An 18,088-nucleotide genomic window follows, 5' to 3' on the forward strand; every position below is an offset into this window, starting at 1 on the left:
ATTTGCATTTAGTGCAAGGGGTTTTTTTCTCTTTTGCTTAATAGGAGGGAAAGTGGCAAGCAAAATACTTATCTTCTGTGAAAGCATTTTCTTTTAGTCATGGTATAGGAGTTGGTTACTTTTCCCTTAGTAATTTTGTCATACAGCATTCAGATGCAGTAAGGCTTATGGGAATGGAAACGCATCTTTGCAGGCTGATAGTTAAGCTGACTGCATGACTGCATACATTTTGAGTGGTTTATAGAAAGTTCTCAGCATAGCTTTCATAATTTGTCAGTTTTTTCCTACTAGTATGCAAGACTTTGTGGAAAGGAAATTGACATGATATGATGATGTTTGCCATTTCTTTGTATTCTGAGTGTTCTAGCAATAAGGAAATAAAATTCTCCTTACAGGATGCAACTCACGAGAATATTCCAATTATGATGGTGGGAAATAAGGCAGATCTCCGTCAAGATGTCACAGAACAAGGGCAAAAGTGTGTGCCTATAAACTATGGAGAAAAGCTGGCTATGGTAAGGTCCAAGCGTATCTCATTAGAATAAACTTGTCATAGGAATTTTAATCTGAAAACCATGTGATAAACTAGTAAACAAAGGTTATTTTACGCTCATTTGTCCAAGTCAAGTGATGAGGATTCATGGATACTTTGCATTAAATATAATGTTTTGATAATATTTGCTGGGTTAAATCACAGTGCTGGGTTAAATCGGTGTCTGCTGAGCTGAAGTTCATTATTGGCTCTGAAAGACTTGTCAGTCTTTCTCGTAAAAAGGTAGATGGACGGAAGACTGAGATTTTCTGCTGCTGAATAGAAGTTGCCAGTTCAAATATGAGGCACGCTGTTGACGGATTTGTGTCTGTCCAGATTTTGTGTGGATATTTTCATCTTCAAGAGACTTTCTTATATTCCTGCCACATGTGGAGAAAGAAAAAAGGAATTCTTTGCTATAAATAGAAATGTGAACAAGTTTCTTTTGTATGTATTTAAATGGGTGAAAGCAATGCACAAAGCTTGTATTTTGTAGAATAATAGGAGGAGTCTTAAGGGTCTTGAGTGGCTAAGTGCTTGCACAAGTGATTGATTATACTGGGACGCATATCATGTCTGTTACTTATGGAATGATACGGTTTTTTTGTTAACCAACAATAACCAGATGCTGTAGTTACAGTAGCTAGCAAGTCAGATTAAGTAACCTGTCCTGGCCACTTTCTTACTATTTTGCAGTCTTGTGGACAAGAAGATTGAGTTTGAGCATTAAGCTTATAATATGGCTTTTATTCAGTTTATTAATTCAGAATATACTCATTATAAACCAGAAATAATTAAAAAGCAATTACTGTTTCATTTCACAGTACTAAGGAGAATGTGTTGAACAGAGAGAGCACTAGAAGAAATCCTGTTCATTTAAATGTAGTATCATTCTTTGTGTTATTCAGGAAACAATTAAATGTAATTAAATGTACCCATTCACATGGGAACCATCTTGGATCAGTTAGCTTAACATTTTATTTTCACTCACAGACTTACAATGCACTGTTCTGTGAAACAAGTGCTAAAGATGGATCTAATATTGTAGAAGCAGTTCTTCATCTTGCTCGGTAAGTAACTATGTTTCTATTTTCACCTAAACACATCCAAGTATATTTTATAAAAAGGACATTGTATGTGAATGCACATAGAAAGATAGACATGTAGTTTTAAAATTGTACCAATGTTAAAAAAATTTGAAAAGAATACTCTGTTAAATCATTATAGATGAATGAAAGATGGGATGTATTCTCAGTTTAATGAAGTAACATTTTTGCTTGAAAATGTTACAAAACTTTCTCAATAATTAATATTTAAACCAGCACTCAGTTACAGAGACAGCAGTTTTAAGACCTGTTTGCTGAGTGAATTGTAATTTTAATTGTACATGGATTAGTTTTCTTGACACTTTCATAATTTATTTTGAAATTTAATAATTCTATGTGTAATTATTTTTTATTCTTTTACATATATAAATATGTATTCAGTTTTATTATTGACCATTCTAATTGCATATATTTTCTTTGACGTCCCCTTCTCTAAATTATTTACAGATAGATAGAAATTCTGTTTATGTACATTTAGCACCCTAGTATTTCTATGATAGTATGTGAGCCAAATATTACAATTCTACTACCTTTTCAAACCATTTTTGGTTAAAGTATAATTTTGAAAGGCCTGTAAGAAAGAAGTAGTTATGGTTCCAATAAAGTGGCCTGTAACCCATAATCAATCATATGTGCACAGCTTTTAAGTGCATTTCTAAAAAACATCCAACAACATGCATTTTTTCTATGAAAGTAATTTGTACTTGAAACTGAAGTTATTTGGTTTTGTACTTAGAGCTATGAACATACTTTTTTTATGGTAAAATACAGAAGGAAGTAAGAAAAACTTCTCAAGAAGTTTTCAAAAGAAAACTGAAGAGAAATCAGAACATGGGGGAGTTATTAGACATTTTACTTTTTATGGTAAAATACAGAAGCAAATAAGAAAAACTTCTCAAAAGAAAACTGAAGAGAAATCAGAACATGGGGGAGTTATTAGACATTTTAAAAAATCATATGTTTTTCACTATGAATTGCATAGAAAAGTCCATATGATTACCAGATTGGAAACTTGTGAGACATGTTGATTCTGTGCTAATTTACATTGAATTAGCCATAAAATAGATGGTGATGTACTCTGCAACATATAGTGCGAAAAAATAGAAGAGTGAACATAAATAGAAATGTGTTAATGGAGTGCAATTTTTTATTTTTGTTTTACTACAGTGAGGTGCGAAAACGAAGTGATAATCAAGATGATACAAGATCAGTAACCAGTCTGGCTGGGACACCTATCAAAAAGTCGGCACTCACGAAAAACTGTTGTAATGTTTAAATGACAGATAATTTTCCTTAACTAAGTAACTTGTATATTTAAAAAAACCCCAAGCCAACAACCAAACCAAAATATTTCGGTAGTGTTTCCTTTTTATTATGGATTTATACATTTGCATATTTAGAAGCGACACAAAATGTTAAAAATCAAGACTACTTTCTACTCATTCAAATTTGTGAAATTGCTACACCCCATAGACTCTTTTTTCACTTTTAAAAAGTAATAATTCATTGCAATGAGCTCAGAATCAATGCTACAGTGGTCACTGCATACACTGCATAATATATATTGTAATATATATTATTGGCTCTACCTGCAGGTTTCTTTATGGCATTCATATTTCTTATATACAGAATGTAGTAATATCCAATATCACTCACAGGTAAAGAAAAAATTACAGGTTCAGTTAATTTAATTTCTTTTTGATCATGTCTGCATATCTAGTTTTTGACAGCCTTAAGGATATTAAATGTTGATTAAACATTTCTTGAGAAAACTCCAAACCATTAAGGGTTGCCTAAGTCCAAGTAATCCCTAAGTTTAGGGGAACCAGAATGGTCTTTGTTAGGAGAAGACAGTGGCAGGTGCATGGTGTTCTCTTGTAGTTCCTCAAAAGTTGGCTGGTTGGAATGTATTTAATTTTGAGTTTTGGGGTTTGACTAAGTGAAAAATAGACTTTATAACTGATCCTACACAGCTAAGAGGTGAAAGAAACATTTGTCTGGACTATTACAATTCAGAATTCCAGAGAGAATGTAACACCTGTGATATGTAGGATTGCTGAAATAAGTTATGGTCCAGTATCTTATCTGCCTGTTTAAGCTAGAGCATTATTGTTACTACAGAGTGATACAAGTTGTAATTTTTCCTTTGCTTTTTCAAATATCTTCTATTCAGTCAGTAATTGAAGGATTGTAATAGTACATAGGAGTCTGATTTAATAAATATTTTAATGCATTTTTTATAGGTTTTAAATCAGCAGGTGAAAGAATTGCTGCACATGCACAAGCATTTGTATAAATTGTTCAGTAAACGAGAACCCTGGAATGAACAGCAATCACTTTAATGAGAGACTGATTTTAGAAAATTTCTGAAAAACTTACCAGTGGCTGGTAGCTTTAGGTGTCAGCATCTCTAAACACTGAATTTTGCTTAAAATAGTTTGCAAGAGTTCCATAATGTAGTAAAAAATTATGGGCATTTATACAGTTAGTGGTCAAAATCCAGTTTTTCTTTCACTGATTTTGATCAAAATAGGATGGGACCTTTTCAGAGCCAGAAAACTGTTGTATCCTCTGTTTCCATTAATAAAACATCTCCAGGCCGAAGCCTAGTTCAGTAAATCAAACCTGAATAGTTTTATCAACTGATGGAAAAACCGTGTGACTAGCAGCTGTTTGCTGCATTTTATCACCACTCTATGTCAACACTGTATGGCCTGTACTGTTTTAGCTCTTGTATAAAATGTGGGGGTGTGAGAAACAGGATGGTTCATAATTTACAAATAATAAAAAGGTTTCAACTAGGAAAAGAATTATTTTTAGGCATCCTTTCAAATCTGTAATCACAGCAGCTTGGGTAATTATCAGAAATTTTTTTTACCGAGAGAGAGAAATCTAATGCCAGAATAATAATCATTTCCCTGTGTAACAGTTCAGCCCTAGAAGACAAAACATGTTTGGTGGGGGTTTTTTGAAGTACTAGCAGAATCTTCACTTGCTACCTGATTCCATGCAAGAGATTTCAGGATTGTAGCATCTTCCCACACAGCAGTACAGGATGCCTCACTGTAGTTCTGAGACTTATCTGAAGTATGTGGCAGAGAATGCAGGACACTCAAGTGTATCAGGAACATGCCTAATCACATACATATTGTTTGCTGTAAACCGTATATTATTAAAAAAAATTACAGCTTCAGTTAGGTTCTTTGAGGAGACTAGCCAAATTTAACTGACTGCTTTGATATTATTTAAAAAAATACAGCTTCAGTTAGGTTCTTTGAGGAGACTAGCCAAATTTAACTGACTGCTTTGATGAGGGACTCTTCTGTGTTCTTTGTGTGAACCCTTCCCTTTGTCCATATGAAAGAAATGGAAGTAAAATTAATTTGGGAATTGTTTGCAGTAGGGAGAAGAGAGGAAGATGATACAGTGCTTGGTTTGTGAAGTGTGAGCCTTCAACATGTAGGCATCTGCATTTTCTTGTGATAAGATCAAGACTATAAGTTGTTACTTGTGTTCCAAAAATCTCTCTCATTCATTGGAGAGCCCTGGACTGGGGATCAGTGTTCTATGTGTGTCCTGAGCTACTGTGTTTGACCAGCTCTGTGGTCTTGGCCTCCAGTGAATGAGTTGCAATGTTTAATTAAACATTCTTGACAAACCTGCATGAGCAGAGTGTTTTGGCTGGATACAGAAAATCACATAAAGTGATTTGCAGGAAGGATTTCTGGAAGTGGTTTTGTCCAACCTTCCAAGGACCAGAGCAGAGATGGACTTTGGCTAGCCCTAGATTTGTTATCTGTGGGTTTAGGTAGCCAGCCTGTGAAAATGCCCCAGGACAGAGGTACTACCACCATCCTGGGCAACATGTTCTCATGCTTTTCCTCCTTTTCTGGATAAACATTTCTCTTCATGTCCAACTTCAGTTCCCAAATGAGTACAAATTTATAATAGTTTTCCCCATTATGTAGAAGAATTTGACTATAATCTTGGTGACTTAATTTGCAGTATCTGTAGCTGTGCCTTGGCCTTCTCTCTACCAGTGTCACGACATCAGGAGTATCTCTTACAAAGTGTCTCTGGGACCCACATCCCAGAATTAGCAACCTGTGTGCATGTGTAGTAATTGCTTTCATATCTAATATTTTATCATACAGAGGGTGCCATGAGAATATCCATGTTTGTAGAGAGGCTGGTTGAATGATATAAGTTTGGGGACTTGCTTTCACAACAGTTTTTCCCTCTCTGCAGGCCACTGATGTTTTCAGTACTTTTGTTTTTCATTTATTTTAATAACCAAAACTTATCTTATGTTGTTTAGTCAAATTATGTAGCCTGAATCAATTTATTAAGTTCTGTAAATTTTTTGTGTCATGTAAAGCAACTTTAATTTGAAACAGTGTTGTTTTCTAAATAAGATTCAGGGTTGAATGTTGTTAGCTGTTAACAAAGTTTTACCTTGGAGTAAATTTATGATCAATGTCTACAGAACTGAAAAAGCACTATTAAATGGGGATATAGCTATTGCTCAGTTGGAACTCATTTTAGAAATCCTGTGATGGTTAGCTCCATCATATTTTGAATGTTAACATAATACTGTGTTAATGTATGTTAAAGCAAAAGAACTTGGAAAAATATTTAAATCTGGAAATTTAAGCATGTATTTATAGGTGGAAATAATGAATGCATAATTTTTTTCTGTTGTTTTACTTTAAAAGGTTACCCTGTCTTCAGCCTAAAAGGTGAAACGGCAAACATCAGCTTTATGACATGATTGCACTATTGTCCTTTGAATGTTTTTATAGTTTTGTTTAGTACATAAGAACTGTTCATTTAATCACACAAATTTATTTTTTTAGTTAGTGAAAGTGTTCCCTTAATACATTTATTTATTTGAACAGGAGAGGTCTTTTATGTTTTTCCTCATGATCTGTAAATAAATTATTTTTATTCAGCTGACATGGAAACATTATTTTATCCTGTATTTTGACCCTTTTTAATTGTAACTTATTACACATTTCTGAGGCAATAATTTCTATGACACACTTTAAAAATGTCTTGATCATGTAACTTCTTGTAACCACTTTGTGCCTGTTTAGCGTATATTACTGGCTTAATAAGACAAACTTCAGCTTCTGAGTTCTGTTATGGCCTTACACGCCTTAAGTATTTTTCTGTGTAACTACTTTTGTATTGAAAGTCCTCTGTTAGGAAAAAATTACAGTTATAAATCTGTATAAGATGCTAAAATGTAGTTTAAGGAAAATATTTATTGGCTACTCCTTCAAGGAACATCATTCAGCTGTGCATGCATGCAGATCTCCAAATAAAGTAGTAAGTTCTGTGCAAGTGCACGCAATCCACATATATATCCTTTTAATGAGGTTTTTTATTTTTTCCCCTATCAACTGCTGTACTGCAATGGTAGGGTAGCATTTTAGGTAAAAATACTGCAGTCAGTGATCTCCGATTCATAAACCAAAGGGAATAATATATTCATGGTACTTCATTATATTATAAAGAAATATAGTTTAGATAGTTATAAAAATGGACTAATATCTCATGTACAGTGCCAGTGGCCTTTACCACTACCTCTACCAGACTTGATATAGCATGTAATTCTCTCTAATGCTGTCTGGGCTACTTATGGATTACAGAAGCTTTTTAGAGTGCCAGTTATTTTATTATTTATCTTCCACTGTATTACTATCAGTCCTAATCCTTTCTTATTGGTATCCTTAGGAAGATTAATATCAATATTTGTCATTATTAATTTTTTTAAAACTATTTCTTATTTTGAGAAAACTTCCTGTAAAAGAAAATGTGACTCAGTATGTAAAGTGTTACTGAGTTTGTACAAAGAAGTCTTTTCTCTGCACTTCTTGAGTTATGGCTTCAGATAGCTGGACTAACACAAAATTAATCATGAAGTGGCTAATTTAACAAATAAATTAACAAATAAACCAAGTAACAAATGAACAAGCTTTGGAGGTTTCCCACTGAATAAGAAAGGAAGTATGTAAAATGTGAGTCCATTTTCAAACTGGTATGAGGAAGAAATTGTACCCATTGTATGTTCATCTTTAAGTAAAAGTCTGTATAAATAATTCTAAATTATGAAAAGTTTTTAAAAATTTTATACAACTAAAACTGGATTTAGTGCAGCTTGTCCCTCCTTAAAATGACTGATCACTTCATTTACAGTTTGTATATATATGTTCAAAACTGACACCTTTCCTGTATTACAAATTACTGTATAATTAAATATGCTTCAACAGCAATTTTTCTTTAGTGTATCTTTTTATCAGTACATAGGAACAGCAGTCCAGCATAACATCTGTGACCTGTCAGCTTAATGTTCTTATTGTTCACTAACTTCTGCAGCCAGCAGCCAGTTGCATGCAAAAGTGATGCAACCAAACGTCGGTATCTGGCTGCCTCCAAATTTTTAGCCTCACTGAACAGTCACCAGCTTTGAGCCGAGAGATGTCTCTCACTGTGATTCTCAAATAAATCTTGCTGTACCTCTTTACAGATATGCATTAGCCATGCTGTCTCTAACCACTAAAATGTGATATTGGTGAAGTAAGAAAGAAAAGAAGATTAGTAGCCCAAAATAACAAGCCTCTTGCAAATATGCTTAATATAAGATTCCAGGTATCAAGCACAAAATACTTAGGGGTACATATATCAAAGACAAAAAAATGCCCCAAAATACAAATTAAAAATTGTATCAGGTAAAATTGTCCCATTTAAATGTTACCATGGAATCACAGAATCATGTAAGTTAAAAAAGACTTGGGTAAGACCGAGTCCTGTTCTTCTGAGCTCACATGTGACTTCACTAATGATTGGATTTGGAGCTAAAGCATGAATGTGTGCTGATTTCTCAAGCAGAACAACAAAGCCCTGGAAGGATGGGATGGGGATGAGGGTGTGTCACTGTCAAAATGCCCTTTTCAAAACCCGATTTCTTTTTTTTTAGACCACAAGACATCAAATTAATTTTCATGTTTGTTTTTCTCTTCAGGTGTTTTTCCCTTTTATTTTTGTAACCTGTTCTTCAACATCCACAAAAGCAGTAAGAATTAAAATATGGTTATGCTTTCTTTATTATTTGCACAAATTAAAAATTATTGTTGAAACTGAAACATTTAGCCATATTTAACACCTAATGTTATCAATGTATAATCAGAAACTATTTTTATAATCTTACATTGGGGACTATATCTTCTTACTGACATTATAGTCAGGAGGGAATTCTAGTTCACAAGCTAGTGGTGTAATCCAAGGAAAATTAGACGTGCAGCAACAAAAGCTGGTCTTACTGTAACAAAAAATACATACCTAGTAGTTTTCTGTTTAAACTTTTCTGTTACTTTCTGACAATAATTACAGATTTTTTCTAAGAACTTGCTATTGTTTTTATTTTGGAAAAGGTATTTTAAGAAAATCTTACTTAACAATTGGAAACAAATCAAAGACAGAATCAAGGATGTAGTCCTTAAAAAAATGGAAAAAATACCGTATGGGTTGCTTATTTTTCTTGCTCCCCAGAACCAAATGAGGACTTCATCAAGGACAAAAATTTCTAGTGTTTGTACCAGAATAAAAGATCAATAACAAAATGTAAGATACAGGAATAAAAGACAGGGACTATATTTAGTACATAATGCGGACTGCCTCATGTTTGTTTTTCCTGAAAGTAGCTTTCTACTTCAGTCTGTATCCATTCCTGTGGAGTGTTTCCTTTTTGTAGCTTTTAAGGAATTGTTCTTTTCATGTCACAGACATATTTTGACAGGGATAACTGTCATTAGATTACTTGGGGAAAATCTTCAGGAATTTTGTAGTAAATTTATCAAAGTTCTTATTTATCACTTGAGTAAATCAAAGTGCCTGAGATTTGCAGTGGTTCCACAAAACAAACTCTCTTAACGTTTATATACTGAATAGATGCACATTTTACGATAAAATAAGGAACCAATTTAACTGTGAAAGATGTCAAACTAAAACCAGGTGAGAGCAGATGGTATTGTATTAAACTATGTGTGTAAGTGATGAAAATAAATATAGAAGCTATTTATTGAGTGAAATATTTTAGATTAATCTAAACCCCGAACTGTGAATTACAGTACCAGTTTGTGAAATAGCTCTTATTTTCCAAAATATTTCTTCTAGTGTTTATGCTAAAGTGAAGACATTGTTCTGACACTATCAGAGCTCCAATATTAAATTTTTCCATAGCTGAGTTCTGGGCCACAAGAATCCTAACTGAACCATACACAGCCCTTGCCAACTCTTGCAATTCTTATTCATTATACTTGATCAAGCTGGTGGAAATCTGTACCAAAGCTGTATAGATGAAGTAAATTCTACTAAGACATTTCTGCAAATGCACAAGAATACATACACTTTTTCCACATCTGTTTCCAAGTCATCAGAAGTGACCAAACATGAGTGATATTGTAAGGCTAAGCAGTGACTAGTAAACTTGGTTTGTATAGCAATGTAACAATTCTGGAAAATCTATTTTAGGGAGCTCTATACTTATACGTACCTGTATACACATAAACATTAGAATATATACTCTTCTTTTTGTTTATATACAAACATGCACATGTATATATGTATATGTATATATGCTGCAGGTATACATGCATGTGAAACAATGACTACTATCTTTCCCTTAAAAAAATTAAAATCCTGGATCACAGAAGCCTTCCTGTAGTGGTTTTCATAAAAGATAGGGGTGACCTCAGTCATCTTGTCATGTTTTCTTTCTTAGTGTATGTCTGCTCTGTATCCAAGGCTGTGTCCTGCTAAACATGTACTGGCAACTACTTTTGCTTTTGAAACCCAAAGAATTTTTAGTACTTCATTGCAAAGTGTTGTGGTCTACTTTGTATATAGAATCACAGAATCATTGAGGTTGGAAAAGATCCTAAAGGGCACCAGTCCAACCACTAACCCGGCAGTGGCATCACTAAACCATGTGTCAGTGCCGCATCTACTCATCTTTTAAAATCATTCAGGGTTGGTGACTCAACCAGGTCCCAAGGTGTTGGAACCCAGGGCACAGGGAGTGTTTCTCGGCCTGTCCTGAGAAGTCCTGGTCCCCAGGAGAGCACTGCTTTTAACCTTTGTCCATGGAGAAAGCTTCCAAGACTTCAGGATGAATTGGAATCTACAAGTGTGTGAAATAGATAGTAGTATAGTTTATGACAGGGTGAAAAACGTAGAGTTTTGGGTTTTCAGTATGGAGGTAGATAGATGACAAGATGGAGGATTTTGGGCGTTGTCAGATCTTCTTGTTCTTCATCTATGCCATTTTTTGTAGTGTTGGTAGCACAGAGTCATTGGTTAGAAAGAGCCACAATGCAGATGTATTGTGGAGAGAAAAATAATTAGTTATTGGTAAAAAGGTAGAAATAAAATACATTGTTAGAATTAATTAGATGAAATAGTTTTAAAATACCTTGAGTCTCATGGCTTTTGGTGCCTTCTCTTTGTATGTTAAGTCTGACATGTATATGGTGTGCTGAACTTTTGATAAGAGGCAAAATAAACAACAAACTGAGGATCAAAAAAACCAAGAGTCTGGTTCATCTCTCATTGCTGGCACAGAACTTTTTAGGGGTCTCCCCATCAGGGGGTCCCACAAGGGAGGTTTCTACACCTGGGCAAGGCTACTGTAACAATTTTTGTATCCCATTACATATCTACCTGAGAATGTGTAACAACTTTTGAGTATAGAAATGCCTCAGAATGAATTTCCCTCAAGATGTCTGTGGATAATTTACATTGCAAGGTGGTCCTGAGGAACAGTAGTGTCTTTTCTAAAGAATTAATGGACTCTTTGAGCATTACAGTTCTCACAGAATAGCTTGCTTTTTTGAAAAAGAACGTGAATAATTGTAACCTCAAAGTGCTGTGATGGACATAAAGTCTGTCCTTCTTAAGTGGGGAAGATACACAGATCATTTTATGTACATAATGGATAGTTTTGGAGTTCTTTTCTTGCTAACAAAAGTCCTGTGTCGTTATCTCTCTTTTTTTCCTCTCTCAGTGTATTTACAAATAATGAAGTACTAAGGTAGGTAGATGTAATGCAGCCTGTGTGTAGTTGCTTTCCCTGAGAGCATTATGACAAATCAAGGTTTTAAGTGAGTTCAAAATAAATGTGACATGTAAAGTGAATGAAACAAATAGGTACTTTTGGAGTGTGAAATATCTTTGGTGATTAGTTACTGATAGGATTTTGTTGAATAAACATATTAAAATTTTATTTCCAATTAATATATTTGAAGCTAGATGGGGAGCCTTAAAACCCAACCAGTGAAGCATGGACATGCCTATATAACTTTAAATGAAAGATGTATAAGAAGGTTTAAACTTAATCTTTTTCTTTAAAGACAAGTTCTATAAACATTTCATTAAGTCATAATATTTTGTTAAATTCCATCTTTTCCTTACTTTTATCTTAAATTTGAGATTTAGGATTTAGGCAAGAGAGTACTTTATATATCAGGAATTTAAAATATTTTCTTTTTGAAGGAAAGTAATTTATTGAAAAAAAATATAAGCAAATATTTGAAGATCAAAAGTCTGTTTGCACAGCACATAGAAAAAGACTTTCTATTCTCCCAGGTTCCGAAGTTTTCTCGTTCCTATTTTCATATAAGAATGAGAAGCGATCTTTTGCTTTGTCCTGTGTCTCTGTTTGTCTGTCCATCCCATACTCACTGTCCTCTTTCCATGCTTTTCCACACCCTTTCATTCTTTTATATGCAATTATCATCTTTTCTGATTTTCTTTCACCCATAGCTATTTTTTGCAAACATCCTTCCCTTCTGTTTAACAGTGCAAGGACTTTCCCAGACTGTCACAGAAAATTTTCTCAGATAATCATGATAGTTTCTTTGCCATGTTACTAAAAAGCATCCTAGGTGGTAGACACTTCCTCTGAGATATTTCAGGCAGGGAAATTCAGGTAGGGATATTTCAGGTAGTGTGTTTTTGTCACTACTTTTCAGATCACAACTTATTGGTGAAGTAGAAAAGTGCAGTTCAGGAACATGGAGGAGGGCACTTATGTGTCCCAGAGATTGATTATAAGTTAGATAGCTCTTTAGTATTTAGCACACTTTGTTCTGCCAGGTTCAATTCAGAACTAAAATGTTCACTAAGGACAGTGGAAATAGTTTGCTGCATTCATCTGAACATTGTAGTCCTGGGTTAACCAAGAAAAGGAATGTGTTCTGCTTGTCAGAGCACAAGTGCATAAGAGTCCAAAAGCTGTTAGAAAACTGAAAGATTAAAAAGTGCATGAGCATGTTTTTAACTGCTAATCTGATTCAAAAGAGAATTTTACTGAAGCTATCTACAAAAGACAAGTTTTCAAAAAAAAAAAAAATGTTGTGTCCTCAGGACTGATGGATCTGCAAGGCCTGGGTGTGTGCTCTGATCATGCTCCCCATAAGGAGCACACTTCTTTCCTGGTGAAACATGTAGGTTTAAGATTTTGCATCAAGAAACCACATCAAAGGGTATGATTTTCACATTTTTTTTTGCAGTATGGACAAGGTCCCATACAAATGCAAATCTATAAGCTAAACAAAGAGAAAATAAGTCACAAAATATCGAAAATTTGGAACTGCATATTAAGGACTATCAAACAATTTACCATATAACACACTTCTTGTAAAAAAAGAAAGGTTAATTTTTAGCAAACATTAAAGCAGTCATTTATTCTCACTGTAATGTTGGGCAATTTGTGAAATGAAAGCAATGATGCCCGTTTATGATTTACACTGCTTTTTGTGGAAATGTCTGATAATGTTTGTTGTGAAAGTCCCCGGTAGTATAAACACTGTCACATTCATAAGAACTTTCATAGCTAAATTATTTGTTAGTTAACTAACTGTCTTGTAATATAGCTCTCTTGCTTTCAGCTTTTCTGAAATGCTTATCATGCACAATTTTAGTGCAACAGAGAAATACTGCTGATTGTAATTGTATCACATTACACATTATATTTGCAGAAATATGTATTTCTTTACATTCATATACTTTGTTTTCAGTCTCATTAAATTCTGTCATAGTTCAATGATCAGAAGATCACTTACCTGGAGAGCAAAGAAATTTTTTGCAACAAAGCTCTCTTCCCCAATTGCATGTTCTGTGTTGTCACTGGAGGGCAGCAATGTCCAACATAAAAGTATTTTATCCCTCAGGTTTGGCTCCTGCTGCAAAAGTTAGCACTCAAACCCCCCACTTTAGAAACTCATCCAGTCCAGACGTGAGTTTGTACAGCAGAACGTTTGCCCTATGTTAGTTAAATTCAGTTCTGTTTTCAGTAAAACAGCCTTTCTGAGCAGTGTATTACTTGCTTGTGAAAACTCCCCCGAGGCTAAAACTTCACATTCAGGAATCTTACACCATCTTCCCACTCCCACTACCCTGGGCTTTTGCTATAGATTGGTTTGGCTGTTCTCTTGTTGGAGTCTGTGGTGCAGCAGATACTTCTGTTACTATAGGTGCCACCTGCTGCCTTGCAAAAATGGATGAATTTCATTCTTTGATTTCTTTCATTTGTCTTTTAGATTACTATTATTATGAAAAAATCATTGCTTAGGGCAATTTTCTGTAGTGACAAGCATTTCATTATAGCTTTGGGTGGAGGGAAAAAACCCCATTCTACATCCTCTGATTGATGTTTTACAGAATGAAGGATGTGTGATGTTTTGTGTCCTAGACTATCTTGTGGGCTTAAGAGATTACTTCTTCTAAGAATCTCTTTATATGTTTATCTTGCTAGCCTGAGTATGTTAATTTTGAGTAAGCAAATTAAAAAAAAGTGAGAAGTAGAAGACATTCACTTTGTGACTGTCCTTATAAGCGTTTCTAGTAATGTGGAGGCATGCATTAATTGACAATTAACTCAGTTCAACTAAAACAGCTGTAAATGTTAAGACTGGATAGTCCCAAGGTATTTATTTATTCATTGCTCCATTTCATCGATGAAAAAAAGTTAATTCTTTACCCTGCTGATGAGCCTAGGGTAATGAACAAATGTTTGCAGTTGGAAACAAATAAGCTCCATGCTAGTCTTGCAGTGTGCAATGGAAAACACTTGCAAACATAGAAAAAATGACTCATTAAGTGGTGAACCTCTGGCCCTGGAACAAAGACATTGACTTGATGCTACAGAAATTTTTGCCTTTGCTGTGGAGGCTGTGGGCTGAGGTGGGAACTAGCCCACCACTGCTCTGACAGCCCCTGTCAATAAGATCTAGGCTAACTACCTGTGGCTGTGGAGAGCTTGATGCCCCCATGGGATCATGGTATCCTTGAATTAAACATTTCCATACGCTGTATAAACTAATATATAAGACTACCTATAAGGTCCTGGGAGCTGGAGAGTGAGGGTAAAGCAGGACCCTGGCTCTGGGAGCTCACCCGAGGTTCTCTCTCAGCAGAGGAGCTGCAGAGTGGGAGCGGGAGTGTGGAGCCACAGGGCTATGCTCCCAGCTAATATAAAACATTGTCCCATGGCTTGAGTGGTGTGGTGAGGTGGTGGGTGCTGATATCTACTGCTGGGGATAAGCCTCAGGGTGCATTTCTTTGGGCCAACCCTCTCCCATGGTGTTTGTAGAGACCCTTTCTGTGGGAGAAGAGAGAGCAAACATTGTTTTGTTGCAGACCAATGAGGCTGTGGTGAGTGTGGTGAGGAAATCAGTGTAATGAATGAAATAATTTAATAATTAATGAAAGGGAATAGGCTCAGAGGCTTGGGGAGAGATAGGAACAGAAACCACAAAGTGGATGAGTAGAGGCCTAGAGAGAGTGCTGTTTATATGGACCGCCTGCAAGTGCACCTATTTTTGAGAGGATGTCAGGGCTGTAGACTCCAAGCATGCTCTCCCGCAGTGCCAGGTGAATTGCATAAAGAAGGGTGATACTTTGTGCTCAGCCAGCCTGTCTGTGGCACAGGTCCTTGCCGCAGTCTGGGCATTGGTGTGCGTTGAGCTCCTGCACACGCTGTGGGGGAGCAGGGCACAGGCATTCTATGGGACCCTGCTGTACAATTTTATACATACTCCCATTGGTTTACATAAGTTTTGGAGGTTTTTTACAACAGAGAATTTCAAGATTGTTTCATGTCCGCTATCTGGAAGAGGCCCAGATCTGACATCTATCTCTCTGAAGGACATGTTGGGGGCTAGGAGCTGGGGCATTCAGGCTTATGTACCCAATGGACCAATGGGCAGCAAATGCTGAAACACCATGCAAACTTGTGTATAAGCTTGACTGTGTAAAGGTAGGATCTAATCCAGCATTAGAGGGTAGCTGAGTAGAAGTTGCATTACAGACCCATTGGACCCCACATGGAGTTTGTAAAATGGTGAGTGCTAAAGCTGCTGGGAGGGTAGGATAGTGTTTCCAGAGACAAAGTGGGTTGTGAATTGTTACTTTTCCTTTGCCTGAACTTAAACCATAAGAAAAAAAGGATTTTTTTTTAAGTCTCAAAGAAAGCTTTTATTTCTGGAGGGGTTTTTTTGTTTGTTTGTTTGTTTTCTTTTTTTTTCCTTTTTCTGTGGTTTTTGGGAGGAGTTGAGTGAGATAATATTATTTTGAAGCATGTCCAGCTGTACCTCTTGCGAAGATTTGATGTAAATCTCCACATATATATGTGTGTGTGTGTGTGCGTGCGTACCTATTGATATACATACACACACCCACATCCACATTTTTCCAAAATTAGTTGCTTATGAGGTTTCAAAAGCCATGTTTGTATGATTGTTTTTGTGTTGCTTCAGTAACTCTGAAGCATTTATCCATGTAACAGCATGGTCTTCTGCTTCACTGGTTATATAGAACTCATGCCTCAATAACTTTGTTTGATAGGATTCACATGAAACACTGCTTAGTATATTTTGTGTTTAAAAGCTTACTTTTAGCAAATAAGAAAAGCAGGCATTTAAAAAGGCATAATCAGGTTGACTTAATAGGCTAATTAGGTTTAAACATATATATTAAAATAGACAGCTGAACCACTTCTTTTTAATTGATTTAAATGTTGCTTTTTATTGTGGTACAATTGAAATGTGGACTATTGCCAAATATAGTTTTTGTAAATGAAGAGACCTTCATCCCTGTATAAATAAAAAATATCCTAATTGGCAGTGTATTTGAGGAATTGATTATGAAAGTTGTTTTAGGAACACAAATATCCATGTGACTTTTACAGAATCTTCACAAGTGAACAGTTACTACAGGGCATTGTGGTGCTAATTTCAATTAGCCTGCAGAAGTAGGCTTAACCCTTGTGTTACCAGTACTCCAAAATGATTAAACTGACAGAGTAGAATTGGCTGTCCTAGCAGATAAGTGAGACTCCATCAGATAAGAGTTAATCAAGCAGCAGCAGATACAGAGGGGTAATCCCCATATTTCAACTAACTCACTGGTCATTCTCCAGTCACTTTCTTGCAGGTTCTTAGAGTTCAGCAGTTACTTTCAATGTGTTCCAGTGACAGATAAATGTTGATCTGGAACAAGTAAGAAAGTAGTTTTTTGAATCTGAGAGTTTTACCAGTTGTCTTATATGTTACTGAAATTCCATCTCAAACTCTTGTGTTAGTAATTCCTCAAGTATGGCAAAGCAGAAGGGTTGTCTTGCAAGCGAGTTTCATACACAAGAAGTTCATAGCTTAAATTCCATATCTAGAATTTGCAACTGATTGCACCAAAGGAAAGAGGGATATGACAGGTAATAGGCGGAGAACTATTCTTGAGTGCTGGACTCAGTGGGATCTATTAGGTAATGTCTAAAATATTATTGAATTCACTTGGTTTATCCCCTCAAAGCTTAGTAAATAAGAGACTAAGAATGCCTGGAAGGGTTTTTCCTAACAAGCAAATGACTATCAGTTAGAGGATTTACTGGGAGAAACATGACAAATCATGGTTATTACACTGTCTTCAGAGTACTCTTCAGAATCTATAAGAAATAGCTGTTTGCCAAAAATGGCTAGAAATCTACACTGGTGATTTGCCTCATCCTTTTTCAACTAGCAGGAAATGTGCTACTCAGTGGATATGGAATTGAATGGATGGCCACACTTAGAGAATTGCAATCAATAGCTCAAGTGGATACCAGTGACCAGGGATGACTGGTGTCCTCAAGGGTTGGTGTTGGGACCAGTGCTGTTTAACAGCTTTGTCAGCAGCATGGACAGTGGGATGGAGTGCACACAAACAGCACCAAGCTGTGTGGTGCGGATGACACACTGGAGGGAAAGGGTGCTATCCAGAGGGACTGAGAGAGGTTTGAGAGGTGGGCTTGTGTGAACCTCATGAACAAGGTCAAGTGTAAGGTCCTGCACTAGGGTCAGAAAATCTCAAGCACAAATACAGGATGGACAGAGAATGAATTTAGAGCAGTCTT

General features: G+C 35.6%; 1 protein-coding gene across 1 annotated transcript in view; it reads left to right on the forward strand.

Moving 5' to 3' along the window:
• Positions 1-3,980, forward strand: part of RASEF (RAS and EF-hand domain containing) — a 28,254-nt gene extending 24,274 nt beyond the window's left edge. The window contains exons 15-17 of the mRNA XM_039729963.1: positions 396-515; positions 1,526-1,602; positions 2,806-3,980. Coding sequence (XP_039585897.1) covers positions 396-515; positions 1,526-1,602; positions 2,806-2,914 — 306 coding nt within the window. The 3' untranslated portion in view covers positions 2,915-3,980. The remainder of the gene's footprint in view (positions 1-395; positions 516-1,525; positions 1,603-2,805) is intronic.
• Positions 3,981-18,088: the final 14,108 nt, after the last annotated feature.

Source organism: Passer montanus, unplaced genomic scaffold (assembly GCF_014805655.1).
Source record: "Passer montanus isolate IOZ18808 unplaced genomic scaffold, ASM1480565v1 scaffold7, whole genome shotgun sequence".
Taxonomy (NCBI): Eukaryota; Metazoa; Chordata; class Aves; order Passeriformes; family Passeridae; genus Passer; species Passer montanus.